Below are 20,597 nucleotides of genomic sequence, written 5' to 3' on the forward strand. Positions count from 1 at the left end.
TAAGCACTTTTCACATAGTACTTTATTTGGTACTTAAAACTCAATGAAATGTGTAGTAACAATATGCCCTTTTAACAGATGAGGAAATAATTTGCCCAAGGTCACATAACTAAGAAATAATGGTTCCAGGAATGGCTATAATATACTGCTAAACTGTTACTAGGTTTTGTCTTGACTGATATCCTTCAATCAGTTAATTTTAGCACTAAAACTCAATGAAGTATGTAATAACAATATGTCCTGTTAACAGATGAGGAAATAATTTTCTCAAGGTCACATAACTAAGGAATGATGGTTCCAGGAATGTCTATCACATACTGCTAAACTCTTGCTAGGTTTTGTCTTGACTGATATCTTTCAATCAGTTAATTTTAGGCTCTGATGTAAAATGGTTTTAACATGATGTGTGATTACCTTATTGTAAACCTGTGGAATTTTTGTTAGATAATCAATATCTAACTTCTTAAAAGACTGGTAAATTCAGAGATTGAATTCCTTGTTTATGTAAACATGCATTTACCTCACATCACTAAAAAGTTGAGATGACAGAGGCGTAGAAAAAAATTTTTTTTAAATTTCCATAGTGTGCTCAAGAGCAGGAAAAATATTGTGACTGACACAACAGGAGTGGTTTTGGGCATGTTATGAATCGTATAGATGAGGAGGGACCATGAACTCTTCTTGAGTTGAGGAGCCCACATCTCCCATAGAAGCAAAACAGAGGATTCAAAAAATGAAAATTTCCAAGAGAACTTCATAAAGTCACCAAAATTAAAAGCAGAAATGGGTCCAAGGGCAGTCAGCCTATAAATTACTTCAAGTTCTGTGGAACTACTAATCCTAACTTTTTGGTAGCTGCCTCCAGTCTTTGCCTCCAGAATCAAGCTGTATTTTCCAAACAGAGCTGTGTTACAGATATTCCCAGAGCAGGCAGCAGGCCTGAGAAACAGTAAGATGGCTGTACACTGGTGGCTGCTTTGAGAATTAGGAGAACCTTGGCCGGGCGCGGTGGCTCAAGCCTGTAATCCCAGCACTTTGGGAGGCCGAGACGGGCGGATCACGAGGTCAGGAGATCAAGACCATCCTGGCTAACACGGTGAAACCCCATCTCTACTAAAAAATACAAAAAAAAACTAGCCGGGCGAGGTGGCGGGCGCCTGTAGTCCCAGCTACTCGGGAGGCTGAGGCAGGAGAATGGCCTGAACCCGGGAGGCGGAGCTTGCAGTGAGCTGAGATCCGGCCACTGCACTCCAGCCTGGGCGACAGAGACAGACTCCCTCTCAAAAAAAAAAAAAAAAAAAAAAAAAAAAAAAAAAAAAAAAAGAGAATTAAGAGAACCTGTCCCCAGAAATCCTGTACAATGCACTCCTACATGAAAGTCCAGACTCCTGTCTCCCCTCCTTCACCAGCACTACTTCAGCCAGGGCTCCTTGAACCAGAATCTTCCATATACCACCAGAACAATCATGAATCTCACTGAGGCTAGAAAATAAATTTCGACTACAAATACTAACCAATCTAGTATTGTATTGTGTTTACAAGTATGAGGATATGACCAGGAATTAACTACTCACAGAAATTGTCCTAAGTAAAGAAAGTGTAGGATTTCCCTCAAATAATTGAGTTACTACATGGTTCAACACTGAAAAAGAAATTAATATAATTATTATTTTCATGGCATAAGAAAAGGCTAATGGAAAAAAAAGTCAAAGTTCTTGAACATTAGATACATCAAAAACAAATCCCTCAGTAGATGAGTTGACTAGCAACTAACACAGAATTGACTGAGTAGGAGGAAGAGAAAGATGGAAATATCATAGGGAAAAATATATGGGTTAAAATGACTAAACATTAGCTCACCCTCACTCCATGTTCTTTCTGTATCAAACAAATACAACATTCATATTCTTTTCAAATAACAATTAAATAAATACAAAAATTGACCATAATAAAGCCACAAGGAAAATCTCAATGGATTCCAACAAGTAAAAATCACATAGCCCATAATCTTTGACTACAATAGTCATTAAACTGGAAAGTAACAACAACAAAAATCCCAAAATATCTGCTCACGTTTTTGAGTAAGAGATAACTAAAATCAAAGTTCCAAATTAATTTAATATGAAGGACAGTAAGAGGTTTGCTGATGAAAAGAGGTACTCTATGTACTTCTAGAAGTACATTCTTTAACCCAAGCATATATGTGTAAATGGTTCTTCTGCTCTTAAAAGTGAATGAAGTTGAGCTACTTGAATAGTAACAAGTAGATATCCTTGCACAAAACTGGAAAGGCTTCACGATCTTTAAAACTTTAAAGAAGTTTAATAATTTTACATTTTTGGATATTACTTTTTGGTAAATACTTTAAAATATTTTAAAGTTGCTACTAAACTTTCATCTTTAAATAACTTAAGCATATCTGAAGACTCTTGAATTGAGGCAATATAGTCTTCTCAGTGTGTTCTGAATGATAACAAAAGCTTTACAGTCAACAGGATTATCAGCAATAAAGAGATAGAAGTAAGTTTAATGTGCCAAAAGCAGTTGCAACCAAAGCCAACACCGACAAATGGGGTCTAATCAAGCCAAAGAGCTTCTTCACAGGAAAAGAAACTATCAGCAGAGTGAACAGGCAACCTACAGAATGGAAGAAAATTTTTGCAATCTACCCATCTGACAAAAGTCTGATATCCAGAATCTACAAGGAACTTAAACACATTTACAAGAAAAAAAAAACATAAAAAACTGGGCAAAATATGTGAACAGACACTCCTCAAAAGAAGACATTTATGCAGCCAACAAACATATGAAAAAAGCTCAACATCACTGATCGTTAGAGAAATGCAAATCAGAAGCACAATGAGATACCAACTCATGCTAGTCAGAATGACGATTATTAAAAAGTAAAGTAATAATACAGGTTGTGGAGAAATAGGAACATTTTTATACTGCTGGTGGAAATGTAAATTAGTTCAACCATTGTGGAAGACAGTGTGGTGATTCCTCAAGGATGTAGAACTAGAAATACCATTTGACCCAGCAGTCCCATTACTGGGTATATAGCCAAAGGATTATAAATCATTCTACTATAAAGACACTTGCACAAATATGTTTATTGCAGCACTATTTACAATATCAAAGTCATGGAACCAACCCAAATCCCCATCAATGATAGACTGGATAAAGAAAATGTGGTACATATACACCATGGAATACTATGCAGCCATAAAAAGGAATGAGATCATGTCCTTCGCAGGGACATTGATGAAGCTGGAAGCCATCTTCCTCAGCAAACTAACACAGGAACAGAAAACCAAACACCACATGTTCTCGCTCATAAGTGGGAATTGAACAGTGAGAACACATGGACACAGGGAGGGGAACAACACACACTGGGATGAGTCAGGGGTGGTGGGAAGGGGAGGAAGAGTATGCAGGGCTTAAAACCTAGATGATGGGTTGAGAGGTGCAGCAAACCATCATGGCACACACGTATACCTAGGTAACAAACCTACACATTCTGCAATTGTATCCCAGAACTTAAAGTAAAAAAAGAAAGAAAAAAGAAATAAGTTTAATGAAAATATTATTTTGAAAAAATAGTGAATAATAATGAAAACATTATTGCATGTGTTATCACCTCAGTTTTCATCATCTCAAAGTTTAGTTGGAATATTAACTATACTTTGTATATTTTTGAAATATTTGCTTGGAATATCTTATATTAGAACATATTAAAATAGTATGTAATACAAACGGATTCTTAACTAGTCAAAATCAATTATTGGTATCATGCAATATTTGGGAGTTTCTGAATCAATCTTGAGTTCATATGTTTTAAACAACTATATTCATTTATAAACAATGTAATTTTTTTAAAGGATTTGGAAACATCTCACCACGTACAGAAGGCGGCAAAATATTCTGTATCATCTATGCCTTACTGGGAATTCCCCTCTTTGGTTTTCTCTTGGCTGGAGTTGGAGATCAACTAGGCACCATATTTGGAAAAGGAATTGCCAAAGTGGAAGATACGTTTATTGTGAGTATGATAGATATTTAACTACATATATTTATTGTTTGATTTTTTTTAAAAAATACATCTTTTCTGTCACCTCAGATACAATTAGTGATTCAATTATTAGGGTTTCCATAACAATTTATATGTATCTCTATTGGCATGTAACTCACTGTATTTTAATTATGTTTATACTTAATCTGAATGAATAAAGTAATGCATGAGAAAAACTCAAAGGTATAAACAGAAAAAAGTAGAAATTCAAAAGTCTTAGATTCAAATTTCTTTTACTTTTTTTTTTTTTTTTTGAGACAGAGTCTTGCTCTGTCACCCAGGCTGCAGTTCAATGGTGCAATGGTGCAATCTTGGCTCACTGCAGCCCCCACCTCCCAGGTTCAACAATTCTCCTGAGTAGCTGGAATTATAGGCACCCGTCACGATGCCTGGCTAATTTTGTGTTTTTTGGTAGAGGTGGGGTTTCACTATGTTTGCCAGGCTGGTCTTGAACTCCTGACCTCAAATGATCTGCCCGTCTTGGTCTCCCAAAGTGCTGGGATTACAGGCTTGAGCCACCGTGTCCAGCCAGATTTAAATTTCATATGTAGTGTCTCCTAGCTGTATTCTCTTAAACTAGTTATTATCCCATCAAATCTACATTTTCTTATCTGTATAACTTGAATAATGGTATATGGAGGCATCATTCTGAGGGTTGGTGGCAATATAAATTTAACTTTAACATAAGTAGTAAAAGACTGACAGTACTTTATTATTTTAAAATTTGTTTTGATACCCTTATAAAGCCCCTTTGGGAAAGATGTAGTCTAAATAGTAAACATAATAAAGGTGATCATATAACTTAATTCAGTAATGCCATTGATAGAAATGTATCTACACAATGTAATTTGGTAGAACCAAAGGTGTAGTATACATGGAGATCTTCAAGTTGTATTATAGTCAACAAAAAAATGAAAATGCTTTTGTTAGAATTTTAAGTGAAAAATACTACTACTCTTAGGATTATAAGCTTGAGTTCTTGGAAGAAAATTATGGAAAAAGTAACTGTTCCTGTTAGAGGGTGGGATTATAAAGGATTTGGTACTTCTAGCACCACTATTGCAAATAAATTTTGTTCATTGTTTAGTAATGTTTATACTTTCACACAAAGTTCAACAAAATATTTATATTTAACTCTACTGATGAAATAAAATATGGAGTATTGTTTTCTCAATTTGGATTACAGCTCCAGTTTTAGCACTAGTCATGTTTCAGATTTAAGATCAAAGTTAGATCTCAAACATTTTGTTCAACATTGTGTTGAAGTAGAATAACACATAGTTATTCCAAAATTGGAGTTTTATTCTTTTTTGTATTATACTTTTATTTAAAATAATTCTCTGTTTATATTAATCAAGAGGGCAGATTGGCGACATAAACATGGTAATGTTGAATTCTTCATTCATTCATTCAACAAATTGTTGAGTCCCTCATAGATGCTGGGTAATATTTTTTTATGTTGCATATACACCAGTGCATAAACAAACAAATTCCATGCCCTTATGATGATGACATTCCAGTGATCATAGTTCAGTGTTTGGTACCAAGCATTATTCTATAATCTTTATAAACATGAACTCATTTAACTCTCACATGTAAGATGAGGATGGTTGACTAGAGGAATGTCTATGTACCCTTTCCATTCTGTGATTTCATAGGTCTTTAAAAATTCTCAAGCTCTAACATTCTGTGATTTTCATATGGTGTAGTTTGTGACCTATATTTTTTACAGTTAATAGGACTGATTCAGTCAGACTTAAAATGTATGGTAACTAACCTCAAATAGAAAGCTGGACATAAATTGTTATATATACCAACCTCATTTAATACATTACACTATTGAGTTTTTTTTTTTTTTTTTTTTTTTTGAGAAGGAGATTTAAAAAATGGGTATTCTGATGACAGCTATGGCCTAGGGATATTGAAGACTTATCCTTACTTGCTGATCATATAGCTTTGTTAGTTATACAATTTAGTACCATAGAACAGAGAAACAATTCACCTGGTTCATGTTGGAATCTAACTGTGGAGGTTAAGCTGTTAGTATTATGCTATAATCAATTAAATTAATGATAGGAAAAAGTGATGGAAGTGACAGAAAAAAAAAACTTTATGAAATTAATGTTTATCAATGAACAATTATAAATACTTAATTCTTGTTTCAGTGTCTCCATTTTTATATGGTTCTGGATTGTATTTGGCGTGCAATCAGTTTTATGTATGACTAAGAATAGAAATATTTCTAAAGTATTTTAGGTAAACAAATAATGATGGAAATCTAAAATTGCATTCTCAGGGCAAATGTAATTTGCCTTTTCAAAAGAATTTTACCTGTTGTAAAGCTATGTGAGGATAAAGTAGCATCATTATTAGCATTGATTGATTTATTGATGATTCCTAATTTTCATATGTAAAGAAGTATAAAAGAAAATAAAATAACATGCTTACTTGCTAATTTGCTCATAATAGTGTATAGGTTAACTTTGCGGGTATGCAAATAATTTCTCTCTGTCTCTCTTTGTTTCTCTCTCTCTCTCCCCATACACATATGTGTGTGTATATATATATATATACGCACACACACACATACCCCTTTCTGTCTCATCCCTAGAAGTGGAATGTTAGTCAGACCAAGATTCGCATCATCTCAACAATCATATTTATACTGTTTGGCTGTGTACTCTTTGTGGCTCTGCCTGCGATCATATTCAAACACATAGAAGGCTGGAGTGCCCTGGACGCCATTTATTTTGTGGTTATCACTCTAACAACTATTGGATTTGGTGACTACGTTGCAGGTAAGCTTTTCCTGGCACCCATGTTAATCTTCTAACAGGGGTTTATTAGATAGATTTTTCACTTAGGTTTGTAACAAAACACAAGGGCTGGAAGAGTTTTCTAGGGCTGCCATACCCAAGTACCATGAAGTGGGTGGCTTTAAACAAAGCAAATTCCTTGTCTCACAAAAGTTGAAAATCAAGGTGCCAGCAGGGCCATGATCCCTCTGAGACTCAGTAGAATTTTTCTTAGCCTCTTCCTGATTTCTGGTAGAGGCCATCAGTCCTTGACCATTCTTGGCTTGCAGCTGTATCACTCCCATCTCTACCTCCTTCGACACATGTTTTTCTTCTTGTGTCTCTCTGTCTCTGCAGCCAAATTCCCTTCTGCTTATAAACATACCAGTCAAATTATATTATAGGCCCACCCTACCCAAGTATAACATAACCACATCTTACCTAATTACATTTACAAGAGCCTTCTATTATTTATTTATTTATTTATTTATTTATTTATTTATTTATTTTTGAGACAGAGTCTTGCTCTGTTACCCAGGCTGGAGTGCACTGGCGTGATCTTGGCTCACTGCAACCTCTGTCTCGTGGGTTCGAGTGATTCTCCTGTCTCAGCCTCCTGAGTAGCTGGGATTACAGGCATGTGCCACCAGGCCCAGCTAATTTATGTATTTTTAGGAGAGACAGGGTTTCACCATGTTGATCAGGCTGATCTTGAACTCCTGACCTTAGGTACCTTGGCCTCTGAAAGTGCTGGGATTACAGGCACAAGCCACTACGCCCGGCCTAAGAATCTTATTTTCAAATAAGATTACATTCTGAGGTACTGGGGCTTAGGACTTCAACATATCTTGGAGTTCAGTGGCAAAGACAAATAGTGACTCTTTGACACTGGGGGTATACAGAAAGGTGGAGTTAAGTATTTATTTTTTATTTAATGAAGGGAATATAATCACTGGTTGTTCAGAATTTTATATTTCCACTCTAATTTTTGATACCAAATATCTGCCTCCGATTTCTTTTTTGTTTTGTTTAGCACATATTTTGACTTTTTTCTCAAATAATTTCAACTTTTATTTTAGATATAGTGGTACATGTGCATGCTTGTTACCTGGGTATATTGTGTGATGTTGAGGTTTGGGGTAAGATTGATCCCATCACCCAGGTACTGAGCTTAGTACCCAATAGTTAGTTTTTCAGCCCTTGCCCCCTTCCCTCCCTTCCCACTTTAGTGGTCCCCAGTGTCTGTTATTGCCATCTTTATGTCCATGCCATTGTTTAGCTCCCACTTATAAGTGAGAACATAGGGTATTTGGTTTTCTGTTCTTGCATTAATTCACTTAGGATAATGGTCTCCAGCTGCATCCATGTCACTGCAAAGGACATGGTTTTATTCTCCTTTATGACTGTGAAGTATTCCATGGTGTGTATATACCACATTTTCTTTACCTAATCCACCATTGATGGACACTTGGATTGATTCCATGCCTGACTGTCGTGAATAGTGCTGTGATAAACATATGTGTGTATGTGACTTTTTGTTAGAAAGATTTCTTTTCCTTTGCATATATAGCCAGTAATGGGATTGCTGTGCTGAATGGTGGTACTGTTTTAAATTCTTTGAGAAGTCTCCAAACTGATTTCCACAGAGGCTGAACTATTTTCATTCCCACTGTCAGTGTGTAAGCATTTCCTTTTCTCCACAACCTTACCAGCATTATTATTTTTTTACTTTTTAATAATAGTTATTCTGACTGGTATGTGATGAGATCTTATTGTGGTTTTGATTTTCAATTCTCTGATTATTAGTGATGTGGGGCATTTTTTTTTTTTGTATGTTTGTTAGCAACTTGTATGTCTTCTTTTGGGAAGTGTCTGTTCATGTCCTTTGCCCACTTTTTTTTTTTTTAAACTTTTATTTTAAGTTCAAGGGTATATGTGCAGGATGTGAAGGTTTGTTATGTAGGTAAATGTGTGCCATGGTGATTTGCTGCTCAGAATCTATTAGCTATTCTTAAGCCCAGCATCTATTAGCTCTTCTTCCTGTTGCTTTCCTACCCCTGCTCCCCTGACAGACCCCAGTGTGTGTTGTTCTCCCAATGTGCCCATGCGTTCTCATCGATCAGCTCCTACTTATAAGTGAGAGTATGTGGTGTTTGGTTTTCTGTTCTTGTGTTAGTTTGCTGAGGATAATGGCTTCCAGTTCCATCCATGTCCCTGTAAAAGACATCATCCCATTTTTATGGCTTCATAGTATTCCATGGTACATATGTACCAGGTTTTCTTTATCTAGTCTATCATCAGTGGGCATTTGGGTTGATTTCATGTCTTTGCTATTGTGAATAGTGCTGCAATGAATGTACGTGTGCATGTATCTTTATAATAGAATGATTTGTATTCCTTTGTGTATATACCCAGTAACGGGATTGCTGGGTCCAGTGGTATTTCTGGTTCTAGGTCTTTGAAGAATCATCACACTGTATTCTACAATGGTTGAACTAACTTACATTTCCACCAACAGTGTAAAAGCCTTTTTATTTCTCCACAGCCTCACCAGCATCTGTTGTTTCTTATAATTTTAATAATAGCCATTCTGATTGGTGTGAGATGGTATCTCATTCTGGTTTTGATTTGCATTTCTCTAATGATCATTGACATTGAGTTTTTTTTCATATGTTTCTTGGCCACATGAATGTCTTCTTTTGAGAAGTGTCTGTTCATGTCCTTTGCCCACTTTTTAGTGCTTTGCCCACTTTTTAATCGTATTGTTTTTTGCTTGTTTATTTGTTTAAATTCCTTTAAGATTCTGGATGTTAGACCTTTATCAGATGCATAGGTTATAATTATTTTCTCCAATTCTATAGGTTGTCTGTTTACTCTGTTGATAGTTTCTCTTGCTGTGCAGAAACACTTTAGTTTAATTAGGTCCTATTTGTCAATTTTTGTTTTAGTTGAAATTGCTTTTGAGGACATAGTCACAAATTCTTTCCTAAGGCTGATGTCCAGAGTAGTGTTTCCTAGATTTTATTCTAAGATTCTCATAGTTTGAGGTCTTACATTTAAATATTTAATCCATCTTGAGTTAATTTTTTATATGGTGAAAGTTAGGGGTCCAGTTTCATCCTTCTTTATATGCTAGCCTGCTATCCCAGCACCATTTATTGAATAGGGAATCCTTTCTTCACTGCTAATTTTTATTGACTTTGTCAAACATTACATGACTGTAGGTGTGCAGTTTTATTTCTAGGTTCTCTATTCTGCTCCACTGGCCTATATATTTGTTTTTGTAGCAGTTCCATGCTGTTTTGGTTACTGTACCCTTGTAGTATTGTTTGAAGTTGAGTAATGTGATGCCTCCAGCTTTTTTTTTTTTTTTTTTTTTTGCTTAGGATTACTTTGACCGTTCAGGCTCCTTTTTGGTTCTATATGAATTTTAGAAGGGCTTTTTATAGCTCTGTGAAAAACGATATTGGTAGCTTAATAGAAATAGCATTGAGTCTATAGATTGCTTTGGACAGTATGTCCTTTTAAGAATATTGATTCTTTCAATCCATGAACATGGAATATTTCTCTATTTTTTGTGTTACCTATGATTTCTTTAAGCAGTGTTATGTGGTTCTTGTAGAGATCTTTCACATCCTTGGTTAGATGTATTCCTGTTTTTTGTTGTGTGTGTGTGTGTGTGGCTATTATAAATGTAATTGTGTCCTTAATTTGACTCTGATATTGAATGTTACTGGTGTATAAAAATGCTACTGATTTTTGTACATTGATTTTGTATCCTCAGATGTTACTGAATTCGTTTATTACAGGAACCTTTAGGCAAAATTTTTAAGGTTTTCTAAGTATCGAGTCATATTGTTAGTGAAGAAAGATAGTTTGACTTCTCCTTTTCCTATTTGGGAGGTTTTTTTGGTTTTTGTTTGTTTGTTTGTTTGTTTGTTTGCCTGATTGCTCTGGCATGGACTCCCAGTGTATGTTGAATAGGAGTGGTGAGAGTGGGCATCCTTACCTTCTTTCTCTTTTCAAGGGGAATGCTTCCAGCTTTTGTCCATTCAGTATGCTGTTGACTGTGGGTTTTCCATAGATGGCTCTTATTATTTTGACATATGTTTCTTCAATGCCTAATTTCTTGGGGATTTTTATCAGGAAGGGATGTTATATTTTATTAAAAGCTTTTTCCACATCTATTGAGATGATCATATGGTTCTTGCTTTTAATTCTTTTTATATGGTGAATCACATTTATTGATTTGTGTATGGTGAGCCAACCTTGCATTCTAAAATGAAGTCTACCTGATCATGGTGAACTATTTGATGTGCTGTTGGACTCCGTTTGTTGAAGATTTTTGCATCTACATTCATCAAGGATAATGGTCTATGGTTTTTCTTGTTATTGTGTCTTTTGCCATATTTTGTTATCAAAGCGATGCTCACTTCATAGAATGAGTTAGGGAGGAGTCCCTCCTCTTCAATTTTTTGGAAATAGTTTTAGTAGGATTTGTACCAGCCCTTCTTTGTACATCTGGTAGAATCTGAATGTGAATTAACCTAGTCCAGGGATTCCTTTGGTTGGTAGATTTTTTTTATTACCGATTCCATTTTGGAAGTCAATATTGGTCTGTTCAGGGTTTTAATTTCTTCCTGATTCAATCTTGGGAGATTGTGTGTTTAGAGGAATTTATTTATTTCCTCTATATTTTTTAATTTGCTTGCATAGAAATGTTCCTGATAGTCTCTGAGAATCTTTTGTACTTCTGTGGGACCAGTTGTAATGTCACCTTTGCCATTTCTGATTGTGCTTATTTGGATCTTCTCTCTTTTTTTACTTTGTTAATCTAGCTAGCTGTCTATTGATCTTGCTTATCCTTTCAAATAACCAACTTTTGATTTTGTTTATTATTTGCATGGATTTTTGAGTCTCAATTTCTTTCAGTTTTGCTCGATTTTATTATTTTATTTTTTTTCTGTTCTAATTTTAGTCACTTCTGCTAGCTTTGGAGTTAGCTTCTTCTTGTTTGTCTAGTTTCTTTAGGTGTGATGTTAGATCTTTAATTTGAGATCTTTCTAACTTTTTGAGGTAGGCATTAGGCAATATAAACTTGCCTCTTAACACTGCTTTTGCTGTATCACAGAGATTTTGTTATATTGGTGTTTCTGTTTTCATTTATCTCAAAGAATTTTTTAAATTTCTAGTTTAATTTTCTTGTTTACTCAACATTCATTCAGGAGCAAGTTGTTTAATTTCTGTATAATTGTGTGGTTTTGAGAAAGTTTCTTGGTATTGACTGTTATTCCACTGTAGTCTGAGAGTGTGGTTGGTATGCTTTTAATTTTTTTAAATTTATTGAGATTTTCTTTATAGCTAAGCATATGGTTGATCTTGAAATATGTTGCGTGTGCAGATGAGAAAAATGTATATTCTGTGGTTGATGGATGGAGTATTCTGTAGATGTTCGTTAGGTCCACTTGGTCAAGTGTTGAATTTAAGTCCAGAATTTCTTAGTTTTCTGCCTTGATGATAATGCTGTCAGTGCAGTGTTAAGGTCCCTTACTCTTCTTATATGGCTAGCTGAGTCTTTTCATAGGTCTGGAAGTACCTGTTTTATGAATCTGGGTGGTTTAATGTTGGGTGCATAAATATTTAGGATAGTTAAGTCTTCTTGTTGAATCGAACCACTTATCATTATGTAATACTTTTGTGGACATATGTAATATGTCCTTTTTTATTGTTTTACTGTTGTTGGCTTAAAGTCTGTTTTATCTGATATAAAATAGTGACCTCTACTCTTTTTCATGTTCTGTTTGTGTGATAGATCTTTCTTCAACCCTTTCTTTGAACCTAAGGATGTCTTTATTTGTGAGATGGGTCTCTTGAAGTCAGTAGATGGATAGGTCTTGATTTATGTTTCCAACTTGTCTGTGCCTTTTAAGTGAGGGCATTTAGACCATATACATTCAAGGTTAATATTGATATGTTAGGTTTTGATCCAATTGTGAAGTTGTTAGTTGGTTGCTATGTAGTTTCTACTTTGTGGTTGCTTTATAGGCTCTGTGTGCTATATACTTAAGTGTGTTTTTGTGTTAGCAGGTATCATTTATTTTTTCCATGTTTAGAACTCCCTTAAGTATCTCCTGTAAGGTTAATGTAGTGGTAACAAATTCCCTTAATGCTTGCTTAGCTGGAAAAATATTTTATTTCTTCTTTGCTTCTGAAGAGTAGGTTGGTGGAACATAAAATTATTGATTGAAATTTCATTTCTTTAAAAATACTGAAAATAAGCCCCCAATATCTCCTGGCTTATCAGGTTTGTGCTGAGAAATCCACTATTAGTCTGATGGTGTTCTCTTTATATATGATTTGACTTTTGTTTGTAGCTGCCTTTAAGATCTTTTCTTTAGCATTGACCTCAGGCAGTCTGGTGACTATATGCCCTGGTGATGATGTTTGTTTTGTATAGTATCTCACAGGTGTTCTCTGGATTTCTTATATCTGAGTATCTACCTCTCTAGAAAGATTAGGGAAATATTATTGAATTGTTCCTTCAAATATGTTTTCCAGGTTGTTTTCCTTATCTCTGTCACTCTTGGGAATGCCAATAATTTGTAGATTTTGCCACTTTACATAATATTGTATTTCTGAAGGACTTTCTTTACTTCTTAAAATTTTTTTTCTTTATTTTTGTCTGACTGCGTTAGTTCAAAAGATTAGAGTTCAAGCTCTGAAATTCTTTCTTCTCATTGGTCCAGTCTGTTGATAGAGCTTTCAATTTTATTTTGAAATTCCTTAAGTGAGTTTTTCAATTTCAGAAGCTCTGATTGACTTATTTTAAAATGTTTATCTCTTACACTTCCTGGATTTCTTTAGAAGTTTCTTTGTGTTGATTTTCAACTGCGTACTGGCTTTTGTTAAGCTTCCTTGCAATCCATGCTTTGAATTCTTTATCTGTCATTTCTGAGTTTCCATTTTGGTTAGGGGTCATTACTAGCTAGCTATTGTGATCCTTTGATGGTGTCACTATATTCAGACTTTTTTCATGGTGCCAGAAGTCTTGCCCTGGTTCTTTCTCATCTGGAGACACTGCCAGTTCTAATGATTGTAATCAGTTTTATATGAATAGCATATTTTTATTTTTCTTTCTTCCCCTATAATATTACTATGTTCTTCTTTTCTTTCCTCCTCTCCCCTGCTTCTTATATAGGGTGTGACTGTAGAGAATGCTGGGCAGGGTATTTTGACTTTGCTTCTATAGCCCTATGTACTTCTGTCAGCAGGTTTTATCTTGAGCTATGCTCTCAACATACAAGCCAGTAGATGGCACTTATGGGTAAGAGCCAGCTGTGGCCAGTGAGGCTGGGTATGTACTTAATCCTTGTTTAATGAGAATATCTTTCTGTTGCATAAGGCAATGGGCTGATTTTTGGATTGCTCAGTGTTTTGAGCTCTCTGCTCAGGCCAGGGAAGGCCAAGATACACAGGGCTGGGCTTGGCAGGTTTGCTTACAGGTCCCTTGATGGCAGGTACAAGCACAGCACTGAGGGAGAATCCAGTGCATGGCCACTGAGTGTCCAGAAGTGTGCCTAAGCTTGGAGCTGGGGAACTCCTTGACCCCATGTTCTCTACCCAGGGATGGGGGAGATCTAAACTCCTAATCCAAGAGAGTAGTTGCTCCAGATGCCTGGAGATTTGAGCATGCAGCAGAGAGTGCCCCCCTGCACCAAGATCTCTGCAAAGGAGCGATGGGATGACTCAGGCTGCTGAACCAGGCAAACAGATGCTCTGAATGCCTGGAGATCTGCCTGGATGTGGAGCAGAGAGGGCCCCACTTCACCATGATCTATGCACAGGAAGGGCAGAGTTATTCAGGCTGCTGATCCAGGTGAGGAGGTATTCCAAATGCCTGGAGCTCTGCCTAGAGTTGGAACAGAGAGGGGTTTACTGCACAACAATCTATGTCCAGGAAGGGTTAGGCAGCTTAGGTTGCTGAGCCAGACAAGTGGGTGTTCTGAATGCATGGAGTTCTTCCTGGGGTTTCAGTGGAAAGGGCCCACTGCACCAAGTCTCAGGGGAGCATGCTGGGCACTCAGTAATGACACATACAGACTGGTTCCATGTCACCAATCTGCCCCTGCATACAAGTGTCCTTGCCCAAGAGAAACTGCAGCAGCAGCAGCTCTCCCCACCCCACCCTACCCAGGCCTGTGCTGGAGGAGAGCACAATTCCAGCACCTACTGCTGAGGCACTTTCCACAGTTTTGGCTGTGGAAGCTCCTGCCCTACTCCAGAGCAAGCACTCCAGTTTCTGGCCCAAGACTAAAATCCTGTGTGGACATGCTACTAGGTCACCACAGAATTGCTGACTTTGTATTTGTCCAGATTAAAAATGGCCTCCTGCTGTCTGTTCCAGGTCTGGGAAAATGGTTGCAGCTTTTCCCAGTGTCTTTCCCTCACTGCATTTCCAAGATCTCCCCAAGTTAGTTCCAGGGCTTGGGAGAAATAACCTCTCTCCCTTGGCCTGAGTTGGTTGGATCCCAGTGGAAAGGGGAGTCACAGAGGAAGGCAATCTGCCTCTGTCACTCATGTTAATCAGCCAGATGCTGTCATGGGGGCTGTTTGCCCATGTTCTCCTCCCCAGGTTCTGGGTTTCCTTCATGATTCCAGTGAATTATCATTTTCCTTCTTGAATTAAAGCTTACAGAGTTGATCTTTATGCACTATCTTGCTATTTTCAAGTTGCTGAATCACACTAAAAGCCATTAATCATTTTTTTCTGTCTTGGGGAAAAAATGAATTTATTATTATTTTTAGTGGCACAAGAATTCAGATTTAACTTATCTTTGCCCTTTCTACTTAGGCTCTTTTCTGCCTTCGTTTTAAAAACAGCTGCAAACTTCAGAAGAAGTTCTTGGCTACTTAAAACATTTTTTTCTCCAAGATATTTACCCACTTAATTTTCAATCTTAGGACAGCATTTTGTAACTTAAAGTAGGTCATGTAGACCTAAAGTGTCTACCTTTTTGTACTCACATTTAGAAAACTTTTCCTCTTCTATAATATATATGTTATTTCAACTGCCATTTGCTTTATTGCTGTATCTGTAAGGTCCTATGTGCCTATTAATTCAGTTCTCTCTTTCCCAACTATATTTCTCACTATTATTACTGTTCTAACTCCAATTTTAAATAAAATACAATAATGGTGGCAAAAGTAAATATACTAATCTATTATGGATCATTTTTACCAGCTACCATAAATCGAAACCATTCTCTTAAACAATTCAGTTTGAAGTATTAAAAAACATGGTAAAAATTAGAGTAGGAATGTGTTATTAAAATTCTCAGAATAACCTCATTAGCCTAATTTAGTTTTAACAGAGTTTTATACTTTTTGGCTGTTTACTGTTCTTCCTTGACCCAAATTTCTTACTTAAATATTTTTAGAACAGAAAATGCTTTCTGAAGTTCTGTAAGATCTCAGAGAGGGCTAATATTTATCTGTTTCTGTTGATTTGTTAATTAAGGTTCAACTAGGCAAATCCCCTAATATCGATGAAGATGGGGACACTTTCATGAACAAAGCTTTGCTTTTGGTCAAAAATACAGTGTACACCTCTCTGTACACTGTAGATGTACCAAGGACATCTACAACGTAGTGTACCAGTGTACATCCTCTCTGGATGGGGACGCTGGGAAAGGGGGGTGCATCACTCTGCTGAAGATCTTTTCGTTTTATAATTAGCAGAATGTGGAAAGGAGAATTTCAGACATTTCTAACTCCGTATGAGATAAGCTTGTGTCCTGAAATATTCATTTTTCTACCTCTTATTCAAGATGTATAATTGGCTTAAGTAGAAATGGAAAGTTTGTTAATACCGGAGAAAGTAAGACATAGTGATGATAACAAAACGTATGCTTGTGATGCATTAATCTTAGGCTGTCTTATCACTTTTTAAATGTAACTAACAAGGCCTTATAGCAACAGTGGAATATATAGGTATTATGTGACAGGTTTTATATTTTCAGGGCTCACATCATATTGTATGTGTTTGTATTATTAATCCATTCTCACGCTGTTAATAAAGACATAGCCGAGACTGGGTAATTTATAAAGGAAGGAGGTTTAATAGACTCATAGTTCAGTATGATTGGGGAGGCCTCAGGAAACTTACAATCATAGCAGAAGGGGAAGCAAACATGCCCTTCTTCACATAGTAACAGGGAGAAGAAGAATGAGAACCAGGTGAAGGGGGAAACCCCTTATAAAACCACTAGATTTCATGAGAACTTACTCACTATCATGAGAATTGCATGGGGGAAACTACTCCTATGATTCAATTACCTCCCACAGGGTCCCTCTCATGACACATAGGGATTATGGGAACTATATTTCAAGATAAGATTTGGATGGAAACACAGCCCAAACCGTATCAATGTTATTTTAAACAACTAACAGTGTCAATTCAGTATGTAGCCCAAAAGATCTAAGACCAAAAAAATACAAAAAATATAAATAAAAATGAATGTGGGTAGAGTCCTAAACAATATTATATTTGTGACCATTGTATAAACCAGTTTAGGAAAAAAAATATTTTTCTTTATGGTTTTGTAGAAGATGAAAAATTCAGAGAGTCATGGCATAGTATCATAGAATAGGAGAGTGATAGCTGTGTGCCAGTAAGAATAATCAAATAAACAACTTTATTTGTATTAGCTTTTATTATATTGTTACCCATCTTCAAATCTGTAACTTTTATTTTTATTTGACAGAGGAAATAATACAAACTTGTAGAAATATACGTTGTTTATAATTAGCATAAGAATTTGATGTGATTAATATGACAGATGCTGAGTAAGATAAATTGACACTAGTTTTGCTGATTCATCACTCTCTCCTTAACTTAAATATTTTTGTGGCTGTGTTGGTCTTTGTGAAGCTATGATACCCTGTTGCTAGTACTGTCATCTTTACACTCCAGGTCCTTGTGTCCAGGGAGTGTTTTTGGAATGAGAATGTGGATTGGGGGGCAGATGTGGCAACGGCTGGGTAGCAGATGTGTGCCCTTTGCAAGAGTCTTTGGAAAAAACAGAAATTGTGAATTTCTTTTAAAGGATCTTGGAAAAGAATTGCCACATATAGTCCAATAGAGTACACAAAATTGGACTTTGCTTCTGGGTACCTTATGACTATAAAATTAGCTATTGAGTTCCCCATCTGGGAAATATCAATTATTTACTGTTTAGAACTTTCCCTCTTGCTATTAGATGTACTAAAGACAGTGTTCTCACTTAATTTTGCTATTTTGCCAGGGAAAAGCAAGAGGAATTGCTCTAGCTTGAACCTCTTCATCTTTCTATTGGGCTATAAATCTCATAAGGAAACAAAAATGTCCCTTCCATAATGCACACTTAATATTTGATGTCAGTCTGCAAAACCTGCAAAATTTGCTCTGAGGAGGATCAGGGTTAGGTTACATTGTTATATTGAACTTTTCTGAAGGCAACTTAGAGAATGTATTCTTCAAACTGTGGTGTTATTAAAGGAAAAGAAGTATATTTTGGAAAGTGATTTATAAGTGTTTAGGATACAAATTGTAATAGATCTGTATTTCTTAACATTAGTATAATTATTAGAAGCATCTTAAGAACAAGTGATGATGGGGTGGTTTAGACCAGAACTCTGAAATAGTGCTTGCCCCCAAGGAATGAGCAAGAAAAGTAGATTTTCTGCAATAAGAGAACATGACGATTAGGCTGGGTATGGTGGCAAAATGGCAGCACTTGAGAGGCCGAGGCAGGAAGATCACCAGGCCAGAAGTTCAAGACCAACCTGGGCAACATAGTGAGACTCCTGTCTCTACAAAAACTTTTTAAAATTTGGTGCACATAGTGGCATGCACCTGTAATCCTAGCTATTTGGGAGGCTGAGGTGGGAGGATCACTTGTGTTATCTCAGGAGGCTGCAGTGAGCTATGAACATGCTACTGCACTCCATCCTGGGCAACAGGGCAAGACCCCATCTTGAAAAAAAAAGAAAATATGAAAACTCCTATTTCTATGTATTTCTAAATCTCACTACTTCTTTACTTATTAAATATCATAATATTTATGATATAATATAGTAGAGCATAATACATTTCTAATTCACAAATAATGTGCAATACTTTGCCGTTTATCACTGTGGGTGATGAATCAAAGGCATTTAGAGACCACTGGTGCAGATAAACAGGCAGTGCTCAGGTGTCTCTGTGTATGTGGCTGAATGTAGGAATTCAGTGTTTAGTACTTTCTCTACAGGAAGAGATCTCCCAGAAAATTTTAACTTCATATTTATTTATGTAGAGAACGTGTTTTAGTGACTGGTTGCCTTAGTGATTGGTATCTGTCTGCTCCTTCCTGATGGCGCTTTCTGTTCTCTCTCAGTGCTCAGGGTTCTGGGGCTAAAAAGGACTTGGGAGGTCACAGAATCTGTAGACACTTTTATTTGTCATATGAGTAAGCAGATCCCTGTTGCTAAGAGTAGCAAGTGCAGAGTCATTTTTCCTAAAAGTTGAGAAGAGAGAAAGGAAATTATTTTGCAAAGTGTTATTTACTTAATTTTATTTTGCCTTTTTATTTTTATTTGCTGAGACAGAGTCTCACTCTGTAGCCCAGGCTGGAGTACAGTGGCGTGATTGTGCCTCACTGCAGCCTCGACATTCTGGGCTCAAGAAATTCTCTTGCCTCAGCCTCCCAAGTTGCTGGGACCACAAGCACATGCCACCATACCAAGCTAATTTTGTGTATTTTTTGTAGAGATGGGGTCTCTCCTTGTTGCCCATGCTGGTCTTGAACTCCTGGGCTCAAGCGAACTTTCTGCCTTGGCCCCCCAAATTGCTGGGATTTTAAAATCATCAGTAATGATGTATAATCAAATTTGTAGAGATAAGTTAAAGTTAATGGCAAAATTGTATGTGAGAATTAGTGTTGATTTCCTATGTTCTGTTTCCTAATTTTTGTCATTTGATTTTTCATTTGACTGGAAGTCTGGGGTGATAAGTTGTTAAGTCATGCTTGCTAGCTAAATAAGCCTTTCTCTTTGTTCATTAAAATCTAAGAAGTCTTATTAATTATATGGTAATGTATGAACGCTTGCTTTTTTACAACTTGTCTTCTTTTACAAAGGCCCAAGACTTAAAAAAACAAACAAAAAAACCAAAAAACAAAAACCATAAAGTGGTGATTCTTCAAAATTAGATAAAAGTGAAATAATTACCCAACCTAACACAATTAAAAATTCCTTTTCAAGGCTGGTAGCTCCTTTAATATAAACCCTTAGGGTCTATACCTTAAAGGGGTCATACAAGCCAGTGAATTCATTTCCATAGCTTGTTTAGGAGCTGCCCAGTGAAGTCCTTAAAAAACACTCCTTTTCAGAATTAGTTAAGCCCAGGAATTCGAGGTTGCAGTGAACTATTATTGTGCTACTGCTGTCTAGCCTGGGTGACAGAGCAAGACCCTGTCTGAATTATTTTTTTTCTTTTTAAATAGGAAACAAAGAAAAAAAATACTCCTTTCCATAAACCTGAGGTAATATTTTGTAAGGGTAATGTGAAAGAGTGAAAAAGCCAGAGAAGAATTTATAGTTTCACAAAGCAGTGTCCTCACATTACCTAGTTTTCTAATAAAATCCAAAAGTTCTAGGCAAAAATCCAGATGTTCTAAGAAATCCTCATGGTTAATATTATGAAAACACAT

At 36.2% G+C, this 20,597-nt stretch overlaps 1 protein-coding gene across 2 annotated transcripts in view; it reads left to right on the plus strand.

The window, feature by feature from the left end:
* The window catches only part of KCNK2 (potassium two pore domain channel subfamily K member 2), a 145,848-nt gene that overhangs the window by 76,606 nt on the left and 48,645 nt on the right, over positions 1–20,597 (plus strand). For both annotated transcript variants that reach the window (XM_015116300.3, XM_015116290.3), the window contains exons 4-5: positions 3,882–4,042; positions 6,684–6,870. In XM_015116300.3, coding sequence (XP_014971786.1) covers positions 3,882–4,042; positions 6,684–6,870 — 348 coding nt within the window. The remainder of the gene's footprint in view (positions 1–3,881; positions 4,043–6,683; positions 6,871–20,597) is intronic.

Source organism: Macaca mulatta, chromosome 1 (genome assembly GCF_049350105.2).
Source record: "Macaca mulatta isolate MMU2019108-1 chromosome 1, T2T-MMU8v2.0, whole genome shotgun sequence".
Taxonomy (NCBI): Eukaryota; Metazoa; Chordata; class Mammalia; order Primates; family Cercopithecidae; genus Macaca; species Macaca mulatta.